Source organism: Chiloscyllium plagiosum, unplaced genomic scaffold, assembly GCF_037043375.1.
Source record: "Chiloscyllium plagiosum isolate Xiang-an unplaced genomic scaffold, Cpla_swu_hap1 HiC_scaffold_10, whole genome shotgun sequence".
NCBI lineage: Eukaryota > Metazoa > Chordata > Chondrichthyes > Orectolobiformes > Hemiscylliidae > Chiloscyllium > Chiloscyllium plagiosum.
The window spans coordinates 31,415,255-31,433,752 of NW_028270148.1; the positions used below are offsets into that span (position 1 = coordinate 31,415,255).

General features: G+C 38.8%; 1 protein-coding gene across 4 annotated transcripts in view; it reads right to left on the reverse strand.

Annotated features, from left to right (window-relative positions):
* The window catches only part of xpo5 (exportin 5), a 104,144-nt gene that overhangs the window by 23,381 nt on the left and 62,265 nt on the right, over positions 1 to 18,498 (reverse strand). For all 4 annotated transcript variants that reach the window (XM_043695602.2, XM_087991253.1, XM_087991252.1 and 1 more), the window contains exons 18-21: positions 16,169 to 16,368; positions 11,332 to 11,431; positions 9,949 to 10,130; positions 1,404 to 1,504 (exon numbers count right to left, since the gene is read on the reverse strand). In XM_043695602.2, coding sequence (XP_043551537.1) covers positions 1,404 to 1,504; positions 9,949 to 10,130; positions 11,332 to 11,431; positions 16,169 to 16,368 — 583 coding nt within the window. The remainder of the gene's footprint in view (positions 1 to 1,403; positions 1,505 to 9,948; positions 10,131 to 11,331; positions 11,432 to 16,168; positions 16,369 to 18,498) is intronic.

Consider the following 18,498-nt stretch of genomic DNA (forward strand, 5'->3'; position numbering starts at 1 on the left):
TGCATATGTCTTTGGTGGAGTGGGAGGGGGAGTTGAAGTGTTCAGCCACAGGGCAGTGGGCTTGGTTGGTGCAGGTGTCGCAGAGATGTTCTCTGAAACAATCCGCAAGTTGGCGTCCTGTCTCCCCAATGTAGAGGTACAGGTACATTTCTGTCAGATGTGGAAGGATCCTTTGGGGCCTTGGATGGAAGTGGGGAGGGTAGGGAAAAAAAAAAGTGTGGGCGCCAGGACACCACGGGGAGACAGGATGCCAACTTGCGGATTGTTTCAGAGAACATCTCCGGGACTCCCGCACCAACCAATCCCACCACCCCCCCTAAACAGTTCAACTCTAACCACCCGACACCTGGAGGAAGAATGCCTCATCTTCTGCCTCAGGACCCTGCAACCACATGGGAATAATGTGGATTTCACCAGTTTCCTCATTTCCCCTCCCCCGACCTAAACCCAGTCCCAAGCTTCCAACACGGCACTGCCCTCTTGACCTTTCCAAAATTTTTTCCATCTCTCCACTCCACCCTCCTCTCTGTCCTATCACCTTCCTCTCCCCCTCAAGCTCGTCCCACAAGTAATTTATGTGAAAAATAAACATAGTTGCTATTAAAAAAAAAGGAGAAGACAACGGTAGCATAATAGCAATGTCACTACACTAATAATGCAAAACCCCAAGCTTATGTTCTGAGGACATGAGTTTAAATCCTACCATGGCAGAGGATGGAATTTTAATTCAATTAAAAAATATGGAATTAAAAAAGTCTAATCATGATAATGTAGCCATTGTTGATCATCATAACAAGCCATCTGACTTACCAATGTCAGATTATCTGCCATCCTTACCTGCTCTAGTCTACAAGTGACTCCAGATCCACAGCAACATGTTAGACTCTTCACGCCCTCTGGGCATTTAGGGATGGGCAATAAATGATGGCCCACAATTCACGAATGAATTTTTAAAAACTTGTTTTACATTAATATAGTAATTGTTGGCCAAAACCACTCAGTCTGGAGATTTCAAGTTGTAAGTACTACCAGACATGCTGTTTAAAACAGTTATTAAGTAAGATTTCAGTTTTGTTTTTACTAAAACATGAAATAACGAAAAGGCGTATTTAGATAACAAGTCTTGAGGCTACTTGATGTGCAAATTAGCAATTGATACAAAGAAAAAAATTATACAACTGTCAAATAAAGCTGAATTGCTTCAGTGTAAATGGGAAGACCTACAAGACTAAGTGGTGGATGCTTAAACTAATTTTACACAAGAACAAACAATTAGTGGAAGCACTAATAGGAGCAAAACAGACATTAGCCAAAGCTTGTAAAATAAGCATATTTTAAAATCTGCAAATACAGGCTAGTGCTCACTCCAGATTGAAAGAATACAGAACAACTTTTTTTTTTACCAAGAATCGCATTCTTTTCCACCTCCAGCATGTCATGGGCTTTTGTAAAGTGTGGGCTGAGCTGGGCCAACATCTCTGGCAGCCAAAGGTTATTATGTGTCCTATAAAAAAAGAAAACATTACAGTACTAATAAGTTACAGATTACTTTAACTTTCCTAATCCCTTGAGGGTTACACACCATCAAAAAGGGATGTGTGGTTCCAATACTGGGAATAAAGACAACTAAAGAAAAAAAAAATCAAAAACCTAAAAAAAAAGTACATGCACGTAGAATTTTGACGGAAGAATGCTGAAGTTATTAATCTCCAGAACTCTTATCGCTTTGATGTCAGAGTTTTTCCTCTACACCCAAGCATCTGTTGAATACAAAGGGTGGGAAACTAATTCATTGATAATAAGTGGGAGAAGCCCTTCAAGGCCTCCAATTAAAACATTTTTTTGGAATAAGTCTGCAAATCTAACGGAAGACTAGTTACATAAAGGTCCAGAATTCAAGGCAATAAAAGGCTGCTGAAGACACTAATTGCATGGCACTATTTATTATCAGGAATTATATTAATCCGATTAATCACAGATCGTGTCAAATATTTGACACTAATGATGCAATTAAGGCAAAGAAAAAAAACAAAATTACGAAAATCAAAAAAATACATTGAGCATGTACAAATTAGTCAATATGAGCCCTGACTTTTTCCACCCAAATTGCTAGCACTTTTGTATACAGTGCACTTGCAAGAGTACTTTTTCCTACAAAGCAAAATCCTAAAACCAATCTTTTTTTATAAACAGTTTGAACAGTTTCTTTAGTTGTGTTGAAGAAACCATGTCACAAAATTGAATTTGTTCAAATTTTTTTTTTTACTGCCAGCATATGGAGATTGTTACTCGAATATATTCCCATAAAGTGAAGCTACTGTCCACTTATAATGTCCTAGAATAACAGGTAAAGCACCACAACTTTGCTGAAAGAACATGCATCTTATTTATGTTATTCCCACATTTTAATTTATGGATTTCACAGCCTTGAACTAGGATCCCAAGAATGAGAATGTATTGAATGGTGGAAAAAGTCAGTCACTGCCACAAGTCACCCAAGATTAGCATGGCAAAGGGGAACAGTCGTAAGCAATGTCATCCTCATAAAAACTGAGGATTGTCTGATTTGATCGTCAGTCCCATAGTTTTTGCCCATTTTAATGTTTCCAAATTTACTGAAGACTGACTCATCCTTTGCCATCAACAGAAATTTGTTTGGATTCTTCCATGCTTGGGAGCTTCAGTGATTTAGTACACAAAGCATCAATCACAGACAACATTTCTGGAAAGGTCAAGGCCTGTGTTCACTTTAGATAATTTTTTTTGAATAGATCAGTATTAAGCATCCTGTTGAGGGAAAACCTTGGGTCTTGGATGAAGAAATATTTAACTTTTCCACTTCCACGTTATCCATTGAAAATTCTCTCAATAATTCTTTGTTCTCTTTCATTTAAATATTTTCTAACCAGTAAAAACAGTAATCATATTCCTGGACAACATTCTAGAAGTACAACAGCAATTTGTTTTTAAACATATATATAAGAATTGACAAATGAAAGGAATATTAAAAAAAGGGAAAAAATGTGAGAAAAGGGAAGGATGGTTGGATATAAAATAGTCATCCACAAAAATTATTAGCCTTCTGGGACCACATCACTTACCTGCATACTCAAAATCAAATTTGTACATTACAATAGATTCCAGGTATTTAAACTTACTTCATGTCGTATGTTAATTACACAAAGGGTGCTTCAATATAGTTTTAAGTGTTTAAAGGCAAGTACAAACTTGGGGATACACTTCCAGAAATCGAACGGTCTCTCATACATGGATAAAATACTATCTCACCAAAACAATTTGCCATTTTAACTTGCACAAAGTGTATTACACCACCTCTGCCATTCAGACATGAGCTAAACTATCAATCCAAGGAAACACTTAAAAATATACCAAATCTTTCTTTGTTTTCAAATTACTTCCTAGCATTTAAACATTAACCATAAAACCCAAAATCAGAATTTTCAAGAAACATGTCAAATAATATCAATTTCAGAATGGTTATGCAAATTCATTTTCAGCATGCAGCCAATAGGCTTCCCAAAAATACCAGAAAAAATAAACAAACAACTACATCAGGCATTTCACAATGATCCTGAGTATATGATATTCCACACACACCTATTTTTCCAATTCTAAAATATGCCAATAAAAGAACTGAGTGTCACATGACATTCTCAAATTCAAGACACCAGAGTTGAAATAATGAAAGTCATGCTTCTGAAAACTAAAAATTGGGAGAATTCACATATCACAAACCATGAGTTTTGCCATGAAAGCCAAACTAATATTTAAATACATGAGCATAAAGGAGGAAAATAATTTGCACTTACAGAGCTGTACATAACCTCTGGAATACCAAAGCACTTTACACACAATGAAGTAGTTTTGAAGTGTGGTCATTACTGTATTGTAGAAAACATGACATCAAATTTGCACAGAGCAATAAACTGCCATGTGATCATTTTTAAGGTGACAGGGTCTACTATTCTTCTTCAAATAATGCTATGTGATCGTTTATTCTCACTTGAGGAAATAGGGCCAAAATTTAACATCTCATCCAAAAAATAGTAAAACACACAAACAAACAAACGAATTGCACAGGAAAATGCGCATGAGTGAACTACTTATAACTTGTTAATTTTCTGGAAAAATATCTTAACTGGGTTAAATTCGCTGAACCTAATTTACCAAGGACAGACTCAAGGGAGATCATTGTTCTAAAAAGGTAATTTAGCAAAATCACTTTAATGGATTGGATTCTTGCTTTTGATATTTACTAAATTCCATAATAGAGTATTCTATTAAAAACATTTGTTTCGAACCTTCAGCAAAGACACAAACCATTTGACCCAACTGATCTGTGTTGTCATTTATCTACCAGATCCTTGTTCCAATCCTTTTCATATAACATTACAACAAATATCCTATTACTTTCTCCCTTGTGTCTTCTAGCATCCTTTTAAAAAACAGCTATGCAATTCATCTCAACTACACCTTGTATATCGACTTTTAGATTCTTACCATACTTTGGATAAATAGGTTTTTTCCAAATTGCCTTGGTAGATTTAGTGTTATAGAATAGAATACATCAATACAGCACAGTACAGGCCCTTTGGCCCTCGATGTTGCGCCAACCTGTGAAACCAATCTGAAGCTCTACTAACCTACACTATTCCATTATCATCCATATGCCTATCCAATGACCATTTAAGTACTCTTGAAGTTAAGGAAAGTCTACTCATGCTGCAGGCAGGGCAATCCATGTCCTGGCTACTCCAAGTCAAGAACCTACCTCTGACACCTGTCCTATACCTATCGCCCCTCAGTTTAAAATCTATGTTCCCTTGAGCTAGCCATCACCATCCAAGGAAAAAGGCTCTCACTGTCACCCTATCTAATCCTCTAATCATGTCTCTATTAAGTCACCTCTTAACCTTCTTCTCTCAAACGAAAACAGTCTCAAGTCCCTCAGCCTTTCCTCATAAGACCTTCCCTTCATACCAGGCAACATCCTGATAAACCTCGTCTCTACCCTTTCCAATGCTTCCACTTCCTTCTTATAATGCGACGACCAGAACTGTACGCAATACTCCAAGTGCGGCCACACCAGAATTTTGTACAGCTGCAACATAGCCTCATGTCTCCGAAACTCAATCCCTCTACCAATAAAAGCTAACACACTGTACACCTTCTTAACAACCCTATCAACCAGGGTGGCAACTTTCAGGGATCTAGCACATGGACACTGTGATCTCTCTGCTCATCCACACGACCAAGAATCTTAACATTTGCCCAGTACTCTGTACTTCTGTTACTCCTTCCAAAGTGAATCACCTCACACTTTTCCACATTAAACTCCATTTGCCACCTCTCAGCCCAGCTCTGCAGCTTATCTATGTCCCAAGGGTACCTGCAACATCCTTCCACACTATCCACATGTCCATTGACTTTAGTGTCATCTCCAAGTTTACTAACCAATCCTTCTACGCCCTCATCCAGGTCAATTATAAAAATGACAAACAGTGGTGGCCCCAGAATAGATCCTTGCGGTATACCACTAGTAACTGAACTCCAGGATGAACATTTCCCAGCAACCACCACCCTGTCTTCTCTCAGCAGGTCAATTTCTCATCCAAACCACTAAATCATTCTCAATCCCATGCCACCGTATTTTCTGCAATAGCCAATCATGGGGAACCTTATCAACCACTTTACTGAAATCCATATACACCACATCAACTGCTTTACCCTCATCCACCTATTTGGTCACCTTCTCAAAGGGCACGTGTTGACTATCCCTAATCAAATTATCCCTTTCTAGATGGTTATAAATTCACTCTCTTATAATCCTTTCCAACACTTTACCCACAACTGAAGGCAAGCTTATTGGTCTATAATTACCAGGGTTGTCTCTACTCCCCTCCTTTAACAAGGGGATAACATTTGCTATCCTCCAGTCTTCTGGCACTATTCCTGTAGACATTGATGACATAAAGATCAAAGCCAAAGGCTCTGCTATCTCCTCCCTAGCTTCCCAGAGAATCCTAGCATAAATTCCATCTGGCCCAGGGGACTTATCTACTTTCACACTTTCCAGAATTGCTAACATCTCCTCCTTATGAACCTCAATCCTGTCTAGTCTAATAGCTTGTATCTCAGTATTGAGAATCTTGTGTTGTTCCGAGATTACATTCCCTACAAAAGTGGGGGCATGCCTAAAATTTCAGCCCATCAGATTCCTTCACAATATCAACAAGTTAGCTATCAGCTGTTACAAGCAAGTCAAGTTACAAACAACAAAAGTACATAGTTAAAAATGCCCAAACTTAATTTACCAAGGACAGACTTAGGGGAGATAGTTGTTCCAAAAAGGTAATTTAGCAAATCACTTTAATGGATTAGATTCTTGCTTTTAATATTTAGTAATTTCCATAACATAGTGTATTCTACTAAAAACTTGTTTGGAATCTCTAGCAGAGAAATATGTTTTATAAATTACACACAATTTCCATACAGCAAAGCTAAATTTCCACCACAACCTCTGCAGAGGTAAACTGTCTGATCAGACACATGAATAATTTATAAATCAACATGACACTGCTTAGTTACAGTAAGGTAAAGATCATCAGTATGGATAATGGAAAAAATGCTGGGACTAAGGCAACATTGGGAAACAACGTAGACAACTAGGAAGCCCCAAAAGCAGGGACTAATTCTGCAAATGTGAAAAACACAGAAAGGCACTGGCTGTTCAACATTTCCCATTTTGCTGAAAACCTTTGACCTTCAAGCCATCCAGCATTCCTTCTCAGATTTATGTTATATTCAAAATTACAATTTCTCCAGATATTAAACCATAAAATATATGTCTGTTAGCTTTAACATTTCTGCACTCAAATTCCCCCATCTCATATTTAATCCAATATGCAGCTGACATCATTTAATTCAAATAATAGATGATTTGGAAATGCTTCAGATTTCAACCTCTATTTTGAGGTGAAAGAAAACACTTTTCTGACTATAAACAAGCAGACCAGCCATATTTTGGCTGTTTTGGCATGCAAGATCAGCTGCAATTTGCTTCAGTAATCCTTGGGTAGGTCACAAAATGGTAATGGTTGCCTCATAACTGCTAACATGTGTTTCTCAAGAGAGGCACTTGTGCCAGTGCTAGATGAGGAAACATTAAAGGTTAGCCACCATCTCCCTCAAATTATGGTGAAACAGGATCATAAACATTTCTTTTCTGTTCACTCTGACAAGATGTCTGTGCATACAGGCTCTGAAGACGAAATCAAGGAATCAACAAATTACTCCGAAATAAAAAGTGACATGATAATAAAACAAAGCTCTTTTTTTCAACTGCCTGGCTTTCATCACAAGATCAATTATTTTAATTTCAGTGCAAGAAAACTTCTAAAGACCATATTCCTAGAGCAAAAAAATTCACGTGGAAAAACCTAAGTTAACAAATTACACCTGAAACAGCGGAAACAAATTGTGCCTGGCAAATCTAATTATGTTCAATGAATTAACAGCACAGGAAAGTACCGAACTTGATGCATGTCTGGATTTTCAGTCATCAAGTAATCTGCTTAAGAAAACTACAGACCATTGGATTACAGGGGCAATAACAGATTGGAGAGTAAATAGATAAAAGACAGAAAGGTGAATGTAGTGATCAATTGCTGTTGTTCAATTGGAGGTAAGTACAGTAAAACACTGCTTTATTTGATATAAATTACTGACCTAAACTTAGGACGAGAATGCACAAGTTCAAAATTTAAAAATGTAGTAAACAGCACAAAAGATATTAACAGAGTATAGTAAGATAAACTAGCGAAAACAACGGGAAATTCAATGCAGGGGTGTGAAGTGATGCACAAGAAACAACCCAGGGGCTCTCTCTCACACAGATGCAAACTGAGCAGTGATGTATTTAGGAGAGAAAAGAAGTTGAGTTTGTTCTCTTTGGAGCAGTGACATTTAATGGAGGTGTTCAAAGCTATGAAGAGATTTTTGTACAGGAAATCAGAATCTATTAAACTGGTAAAGAATCATTAAGTGAAGGTCTGTACCTTAAGATAATTGGTAAAAAAAAAAAATCAGGGAATAAGGATTTTTTTGTAAATGTAGTATGATGAAGAAGAACCAGAGCGCATTGCCCGAAAAAGCGATGGCAGCAAATTCAATGCTTACTTTCAAAAGGGAATTGGATATATACTTAAGGATCAATGTTGACAGTGCAATGCAAAAAGTACATGAACAATTGAAGAGCCATTTCAAATTTTACACCGGAAATAAAAATGTTTCCATTACTTAAAATCAAGATTCCAAATGGATTTTTGTATAAGAAAGACTTGATAATCTCCAACATACTGTAGACATTAGTAACTGGTGACATCTAGTGGCAGGAGGCAATCGATCTCTGCAAAACAGTAATCAGCTTTATTAAAGTCGAAAAACTTACAATTTGATTTTTGGTGGCCAACTTCCTGTCCAGACAGTCTGGCCAGAAAGCAGAGTCCCAAGAAGACGACTAGGCTTTTGTACAACAACAGCCCAAGTCTAATTTTATTTAGGAGGCTGAGAAATACTTCTGCTACTCCCAGTTTTCACAGAAACGATTTAAAAACTTACCTGCTGCACTCATCTTTGGCTGGATAGCCAAAATGACATTCAGGATCTACATACTCCTTAGGACCTCAATTTGAATATTTAAAATGCTAAACAACCGACCCAGAAAGACAGTCCAGCTATCCAATGGCTGGTCCTGGTGAATGTAGGGATACGCATAATGGAACAGCAGGACCTCAATCCCATCATTTCTGGGTTGCTGCTATCCCATATATGCTGAGTTGAAGACTTCAAATCATAACGTGTGTGGATGAAATGTTGTTACAAGGCTAAAATTACATGAAAAGCTAGTGTCTGCAATCTACAACTTATTAAAAGCCAGCCGAGGTTGTCGATTTAATAAGCATTTTCTTCAAGTTTTAAACATAAAGCCAGGTGAGTCTTGCATTTCCAGTCATTTAGTAAATACAGTACGCTAAATTGGACATCTGTGGAAAAAGATGAAAGTTAAATGCATTTATCAGAGTTGAACTAAACAAAATTGAATTGAAGATTAGCTACATTCTATTAAAAATGGAGCAGGTTTTATGGACTTAAAATGGATAATCAGAATTTATTTTCAAAGAGTAAAGAATGTGACACGTTCTGGAAAAAGAGAAGTCTAAACCTAAATTCGAGCAGTAGGAATATTCAAAAAATGTTACCAAGGTTATCTGCTCAATGAAAACATTTAATGAGGCCAGTGAAGATGTTCAACACATCGTGCAAAATGCATTAACTGAAGATGATTTTAAATGGTTTTTGTTTCCAAATTCCATCAGTGGAAGTGACTACATCACTCGGGTAAATTGCAGGAGGTAAGTTCTGTGGTCAAAAATGGCCAATTTTTAAAGTCAAGTAGAAATGCACAGAACAATTATTCCTCAAAAATTTGGAATATACTAATTATTGTGGGCTCCATTTCACATGAACATAAGCATTTCTAAAGAACCTACTCACCTTGCAACCTACCTGAATTGTCTTCAAACAGGCTTTGCAGAAAAATTCAAAGTTAGGCAAGATGAATAACTTGAAGAGGAACACTTTCTAAGTTTATGAGCTATATGGTGATTTAGGCAATGCAAAATAAATCACACCGTCTAAATTATTACTCATTTTCCTCAACCTTGATGCACTACAAAGGCTGAAAGCAACAATATCCAAGCTCCAAAATGAAAGACTTTTTAAAGAGCACTATACAGACTTGCTGATAGTGTACTTGTCTTGACATTTACTTTTCACTGGCTCAAGACCATGTTTTCCTGGCCTAGATCCAGTGTTGGTATAATGGCTTTGGTTTACGTGCTGCTACTCTTGTCCAACTTGATTCACCTTATCAGGGCGAGCAGGTTGTCAAGAAGTTTGATGACATGCTCAGTGCAGGCGTTGCGGTAGATCGGAGACCCGCTGGGTGTGAATCCAACCACGAACCCTCCGGCCTTTGCCTCCTCCAGGTCAGTAGGCCAGCGAGCCCGCTTCACAACTCCAAGTATGGTGTAAACACACAAGCTGATCTGTCAAAATAAGGTAAAAAGCAGAGATGAAAGCTCTCGCAAAATGTCACTGATCTTTACCAGTAGTACCTGGGGATCACTACCTCCAGGCAACTGTGGCAACAGATTCCTGACTGCAGCAGTTAGGAACAGTGGGATTTGCTCAGGATTTTTTTGTGGGGGCGGGAAAGGCTGGCAATGTGCATGAAAGTGCTAAGAATTTCAAAACGTGATATTACACAGGTATTATGCAGGTTTTCAGTACTCCGTGCCAAACATACACAAGTATCTTTTGATTTCAGAATCAAATATTATCAAGTCCAGATGCAGTCCAAATCTACTGCTTTTACTACATATTGAATTGGCACTATAAGACGACAAGAATAAAATGAAACATTTCCTATTTGCTACTGTACATGGCCTGTATATTTTGACCCAGTATTAATCTTAAGCTATGCAAGTATATTTTGCGAACAGAGATCTTTTTCTTATCAACATTCCCCTCCCAGAAGGCACACCTGCAGCATCTCCTGCCATTGAAATCTGAAATAAGCGCCACAACATAAATCATGCTTCAAGGTCCTCATTTTTGACATACCAAAACTATACCAATTATTCCACAACAATCCAACGTAACAGATTCCATCCACCATAACAGAATGCCACTCTGACAAATGAAGCTTATTTCCATTTACAAAACAATGTTCTTCATTGCCACCAGTATTTCAAGATTAAGCAACTGCATTGTACAACCCCAATTCCTTGTCCAACTTTACCATACTGTGATCAGTTTGACATAAGCTTTCTTGTAATTCAAAAATATATTTCACACAGTTTCTTTAATCTCTCCCCGACCTTAGTTTTTTAAAAAAACACTTCACGGTACTTCAATATTGTAACATTTTGTTCAGAACTACTGGTAGAAGTCTTCATCATAGATCGTGAACAGCAGGCCTTGATATGTTCCATGACCATCCCTTAAGAGGATTCCTGTATTACACAGATTCTAAAATTAAGATTGGATACAAGATCATTTTTGACAAATTATCTGAACATTCATAAAACGTAGCAAGACAGGTGTTAGTGGTATCATAAAACAAACAATTTTCCAGTATGACTGAATTTAAAAAGCATCAGCATGATAGCAGTAAATTAGCCATTCTCCTAGAATAATACACCACCAGGGAGACGAGTAGTTCCTTAGCCATAAAAATATACACACCCGAGATCTGTTGATGCCTGCTGGGTCTTCTCTAATAGGATCATCTGGAGTGACATCTGCACCAATATATGAAAGAAACATGGCTGGATCTGAAAGCACTCTGAAAAACAAAATAATCATTAAGTACACTGCACAAAAGGAAATGGCCAGCTTCAAAATTTATACTGTTCATCAAATGACCCATACTCTTAAAATTCCAATACTACGTAAGTGCAAAGTTGTACACTTTCAATCGAAATACCACTAATAAGACTCAAAATTATCTCCAGTACCAATATGTCGCCCTCAGCAATATTTTCTGTATGACTCAGATCTATTCAAGACTTAGACCCTATTGTTCCATGCAAGCAGTACATTTCACATCTTTTGTAGTTCTAGACAGATGCAAGGTAAAAAGGAGGTGCCAGCAACTATCAGGAGAATCACTATTTTCTTGAAGAAAATCAAACCTAATTTCCTGAGTGTCCATCTCATTCATTCAAAGCTCCAGATATTTTGACCAACTTAACACTTCCTTCCCTTTATGCATTATCATTCATTGAAAATTGAAGCAAAACAATTAAAATTCATTTTCTTTTCAACTCTTCGCTTGCTCCTAAGATCAACAGGTTTGTAAAAGCAAAAAATCATTATTTAGTTACAGATAATGTAATTCATATATTTGTGCAGGCAGGGTGGAGGTGGGTGGGGGAGCTGATCATCTCCCTTACAACTACAGATCAGTTGGTACCACTTAAGTCTTCAGAAAGATTAATTGAATCCCCATTTAAAGAACAGAGAGAAGCAAAAATATAATGAACTAGTCAGCGAGGACGTTAAAATGGAAAATCTTGCTTTGCTAACCAGATGGCTTTTTTTTTTAAATAAACAGAGGATAGGCATTGGCAACACAGTTGACACTATTGGTCGAAGGCCTTTTGATGGCTCAGATAAAATGTTTCACAGGACACTGATAAATAAATTCAGAGAATGAGGAATCAGTCAGGTAAGATAGCTGAATACATTGCTGGCTGGCTTCAAACAGAAAGGAGAGAGGGGTAAAAAGGTTATTAACTCAAGAGTGGCAAAAAGGTGAGAAGTTGTGTTCCAGAAGGATCAATGCTGGGACCACTAGAGTTTATAATATGCACGAACAACGTGGACTTTGGAGTCAAAAACAAATTTTCTAAATTAGCAAATGCTGAAAATAATTGCCAGAAATTACAAGAGAACATTAATGAACTTGAAGAATGGCAAATAAAACTCAACACAGAAATGAGGTAGTAAATTCTGGTAGGGAGACGATTGGTTGGAAAGTGCAAATTTAGTTAAAGTACAGGATCAAAGGAATCTTGGATTACAGATATATCGATACATCACCAAAGTATGCACTATAGATTTGCAAGGTGATATAAAAATTAAACTAAGCACTAAACTTTACATCTAGGATCACAGAAGTGAAAAGGAGGGAAAGTATGCAAAACTTGTAATGAATCCTGTTAGACCACAGGGCCACATTGGTTAGCACTGTTGCCTCATAGCACAAGGGACGCGGGTGCGATTCCATCCTCAGGCAACTGTCTGTGCAGAGTTTGCACATTCTCCCCATATCTGTGGGGGTTTCCTCCAGGTGCTCCGGTTTCCTCCCACAGGGAGGAAAGATGCGCAGGCTTGGTGGACTGGCCATAGTAAATTGCCCTACTGTCCAGGAATGTGTAGGTAAGTGGATTAACCATGTGAAATGTGGAGTTACAGGGATAGGGCTAGGGAGTGGGTCTAAATGGCATGCTCTTCAGAGGGCCGGTGTGGACTCGATGAACCAAATGGTCAGCTTCCAAACTGTAGGGATTCTATGGAAACCACTATTTCAAGTCTAGCAATAAGCTGCAATATTACGAAGAGTACATAGAGCCACTGGAGAGGACATAGATAAGATTTACAAGAGTGAAATGCATAAATATGTATCAGGAAATGATTGATAAGGTGTGTTTTTTTTCTTAAGAAATGAAATGATAAAGATGACCTGGAGCTCTTTGCACTGAACAAAGTTGATTCAAAAGGCAGCCCATGGGCCACAATGTATCTATCAAGGGTTCCAAATGCAAGACATAAAAGTGGAACAAGCTGAAAGGAGATGCTCCTCCAATCAGAGACCACATCACTCCCATGTTTTCTCCTTATATACTAACTAGCGAATACACATTGAAATAGCCTCCAATTGAAAGAGTAGCAAGCTGTGAAAACATGAGTATTTTAATGCAGCCTGAGGTCAACATGCCTAGGATATTGGCAGAGATTCTGCTCTGGCAGAATGTGTGTTATGGATGCAGAAGAAAAGGTTTGGAGTTGATCGCGGGTGTGGGGCAAAAGCTCAGAATCCACAGCAAGACAAGGCTCTCACATCCTCATGCAGGTGCTGCCACAATGAAGTAATTATTTAAAACTGCAGTGGGACACCAAACCAAATGCATTGAAGTACAACACAACATTTTCCTGCTCTGAATAATTAGCATTACAGGGCACCAATTGGCCACTTGGCGTCAGAACGGTAATCTGCAATTCAAAACATGCGCTCAAAAAATGCCATTTTAACTTCATTTGAGTTGGCAGATAAACATGGCCACATTGATTTCATTATGAAATGTCTGCTGTTGATAGAATGACAATGCTTGTGACAGCAGAAAGCTTTGAAAGATAAAGCACCACAGATTATTTTCTTGTGCTGAGATCCAGCATTTTAAAATATTCATTCATGGTATGGACATGACAAATTAGGCTAGTATTTATTGCCTGCTGCTAACTGTTACGAGTGACCACATCGCTGTGGATCTGGAGTCACACATCGGCCAAACCAGGTAAAGATGGCAGATTGCCTTCCCTGAAGGACAATGAGTGAATCAAATGGGTTTTTCCCCAACAGAGTCATAGAAGTGTACAGCATGGAAACAGACCCTTCGCTCCAACTTGTCCATGTGGACCAGATATCCTAACCCAATCTAGTCCCATTTGCCAGCAGTTGGCATAGTCCTCTAAACCCTTCCATTCATATATCCATCCAGATGGCTTTTAAATGCTGTAATTGTACCAGCCTCCACCACTTGCTCTGACAGCTCATTCTATACACGCACCACCCTCTGCTTGAAAAAGTTGCCCCTTAGGTCCCTTGCTCCTCTCACCCCCCCCCCCCCCCCCCAATCTATGTCTTCTAGTTCTGGACTCCCCCACCCAAGGGAAAAGATCTTGTTTATTTACCCCAGCCATGGCCCTTATGATTTTATAAACCTCTAGAAGTTCGCCCGTCAGTCTCTGATGCTCCAGGGAAAACAGCCCCAGCCTATTCTGCCTCTCCCTATAGCTCAAATCCTCCATTCCCGGTGACATCCTTTTAAATCTTTTCTGAACTCTTTCAAGTTTAACAACATTTTTCCAATACGAAGACCAAAATTGCATGCAATATTCTAAAAGTGACCTAACCAATGTCCTGTACAGCCGCAACATGACCTCCCAACTCCTATACTCAATTCTCTGACCAATACAGCATACCAAACGCCTTTTTCACTAACCTGCGACTCCACTTTCAAGGAACTATGAACCAAGGTCATTTTGTTCAGCAACACTTGCCAGGACCTTACCATTAAGGTGTATAAGTCCCGCTCTGATTTGCTTTTCCAAAATGTAGCACCTTACATTTATCCAAATTAAACTGCATCTGCCACTCCTCAGCCCACTGGCCCATCTGATCAAGATCGCATTGTACTGTGAAGCAACCTTCTTCACTGTCCACTACACCTCCACTTTTGTGTCATCTGCAAACTTACTAACTATATCTCCTATGTTATTTAGAGAAATCGATGGTCCAGCATTCAATTAACCAAATATAGGATTATCCCGGCAAATCGCAAGGTCCCGATGCTTGGTTAAACTATGTCATCCAGCATTCCATTACCCGGCATTCAATTGACCGACCAAAATATTCCCCGCCTGTGTCCTTCAGATAATTGAGTTCATATGGATATAAATGATGAAAAGTAGTGAACAATCGACCAGAATTTCACAGTCTCCAGTAGATTCTTAATTGCAGGGTTTTTTTGCTCAGCTGCTCAGCACCTTTAAATGATCATTTTTATTAATGAATCTCTCATTTAAATTAGACCTTTACTTTGGAATTTCTTTTCCGCTGAAGGTCACATTCACGGTTTGGCTGAACCTTCTCTTTTCAAAATTTGTTCACTGAGTCCACCAATTGACAGAAAAATTGAAATACAACATCCCTATGCAGACAAGTTGACCAATCGTGTTGGAATGATGATAGGGCCAATGTTTCCAAATGGGTAAGATAATGACTTGAGGTCTTTCGTAGAGTTATTAAAAGTTCAGTGAGCAATTCAGAAAAAAGAAGCTCTTTACACACAGTGTAGTGAGAATATAGGACTTCTTATCACAAGTGGTAGTTGTTTGGAAGTATACAGATGTATTTATGGGGAAGCCAAACAGGATTTAGATGAAAATAGACAGAAGATTTGAGTAGAGACTTGCATGGACTGGTTGGGTGGAATGGCCTGTTTTTCAGCCATATATCCACAATAATAAGTCTTCTTACATTTTTCAAAGACTAGTGCTGAGTTGGCCATTCAGCCACGTCTCAAAATTTAACTGAATCATTTAGCACCAAACTTACGTAGATTCTACTTAAAAGTCACTTGTGACATTTCAAGTCAGCTTTAGTTTGCTTGACATCTCAATTCAGAATGGTTATAACTTTTGTAATTAATTATACAAAGGCATGTTAATACACTTCAATATGCAGCAGTTATGAACATGCACTTCTGCACACCAAATATACCTGTTGATAACATACCTTTGCATCTCCTCAGACAACCAAAGGTTAGTAACAGGAGCCATGAGTTCCTCTAGGAAGGCTTTCTGTCGCTCATAATCCTTGAACTGGTTGCTCAGGAGAACCAGGGATTCCATTAAAGCACACTTCTCCAACTGTGTAAGCTGCCGTTCATCTTGCTGCAGACGCTTGACATGGGCATAGAACATTTCAAACACCGGCTAAAAAGAGAACAACCATTTAAATCAAACGTCTGTGGTCTCTTTTAGAAGGATAAATCCTGTGAAGAAAATGAGAACGGCACCACAATTAAGCAATCACTTCAGCCACCCTCCTGATAAGCGAGACCAAATTTGTTAAGTGTACTTCACCAAGACAAAGCTGATTAGTACATGTGATAGGAGAACTCACCTTCCCTACCAACCCCTTTTGGTTTCTAGGCAAAAATGAGGAGTGCAGATGCTGGAGATCAGAGTCAAAAAGGGTGGCACTGGAAAAGCACAGGTCAGGCAGCATCTGAGCAGCAGGAGAATCAATGTTTCGGGCATAAGCCCTTCATCAGGAATGTTCCTGATGAAGGGCTTATGCCTGAAATGTCAATTCTCCTGCTGTGCTTTTTCAGCACCACACGTTTTGACCCTTGTGGTTTATAACCAATTGCATATTCTCAATACAACTATGGCACCGTGATCCATCTGCACAGAATTGCAACTCTGATGTCACACAAGCTCCTTTGTTCTATCCATGTATGCTCCTAACTCAGAATATTAAGCTGATGAATTTCATTTCCATCGAGAACAAAGGTAAAATCTCTACTTACAGATTATATACTAGAAGCACAGGTGACTCTGCCAGAAAGAAACAGCACAGAAATACAGAAAATGAGAGTAGACCATTCAGCCCACTGAGCATACTTTGCATTCAACATGATCATTGTTTATCCTCTCTCAATGCCATACCTCCATTCTCTGCTCATACCACTGTACATCTTTAGCCACTAGCAATCTATTACTTTTTTAAAAGCATTGTCATTTTGCCCCCACAGTCTCATGTAGTAGAGAATTCCACTGGTTCACCACCTTAAGAGTAAAGAAATTTCTTCTCATCTCAGTCCAAAATGGCCTACCCCATATCCTGATATAGTGAACCTTTGTATGAGAACATCCACCCATGTAGGAGAAACATCATTTCTGCATCCAGTCTGTCCCATTAAGAGTTTATATATTTCAAGTGGATCACCTTCCAATTCTTTTAAACTTGACTGAATACAGATCCAGTCAACTCAAACTCTCCTTGTATACTAAACCGACTAGCCCAGGAAGATTACTGGTGAACCTTCATTACATTCACTTTATGGCTAGTATATGTTTCCTTGAGTAAGAAGACCAAAACTGTACACAACACTCCAGGTCTGCTCTCACCAAAGCCATAGAGACCTGCTCAAAGTTTCTCCTGCCCTCAAAGCCTCTTGCAAAGAAGGCCAATGTTTCATTTGCCTTAATAACAGCTGCACTTGTACGCTTGCTTTCAATGTCAAGTGTAGAAGAACACTGACATTCCTTTATATATCAATATTTCCTAATATTTAAATAATACTTGCTGAAGTGGACAATGTCACAATTACCCACATTGTACTACATCCACCATGCATTTGATCACGCACTCAATTTGTCTAAACTACATTGAAAACTCTTTGCACTGTCTTCATCAGTCATCATGCCATCCAGTTTTGTGTTGTAAGCAAATTTATAACATTGTATTTGATTCCTAAATCTGAATTGTTGATACATATTGCAAATAGCTGTGACCCATAGTCTTATTCCTAAAGTACCGTACTTGTCACTACTTTCCACACTGAAAAAAGACCTATTTAATTCTACTTTCTGTTTCCTGTCCGCTATGGGCGGCATGGTGGCACAGTGGTTAGCACTGCTGCCTCACAGCGCCAGTCCCGCCTCAGGCGACTGACTGTGTGGAGTTTGCACGTTCTCCCAGTGTCTGCGTGGGTTTCCTCCGGGTGCTCCGGTTTCCTCCCACAGTCCAAAGATGTGCAGGTACGGTGAATTGGCCATGCTAAATTGCCCATAGTGTTAGGTAAGGAGTACATGTAGGGGAATGGGTGGGTTGCGCTTCGGCGGGTCGGTGTGGACTTGTTGGGCCGAAGGGCCTGTTTCCACACTGTAATGTAATCTAATCTAATCTAATCAAATCAAATCTTAGTCCATGCCAGATATCCACAAATATCCTTTTCAGCAAAGTCTACTAGGCAGCTTTAAAAACAACCTGAACTGTTTCATAGAATCCCTACACTGTGCAAAGAAGCCATTCCGCCCTTCGAGTCCACACTGACT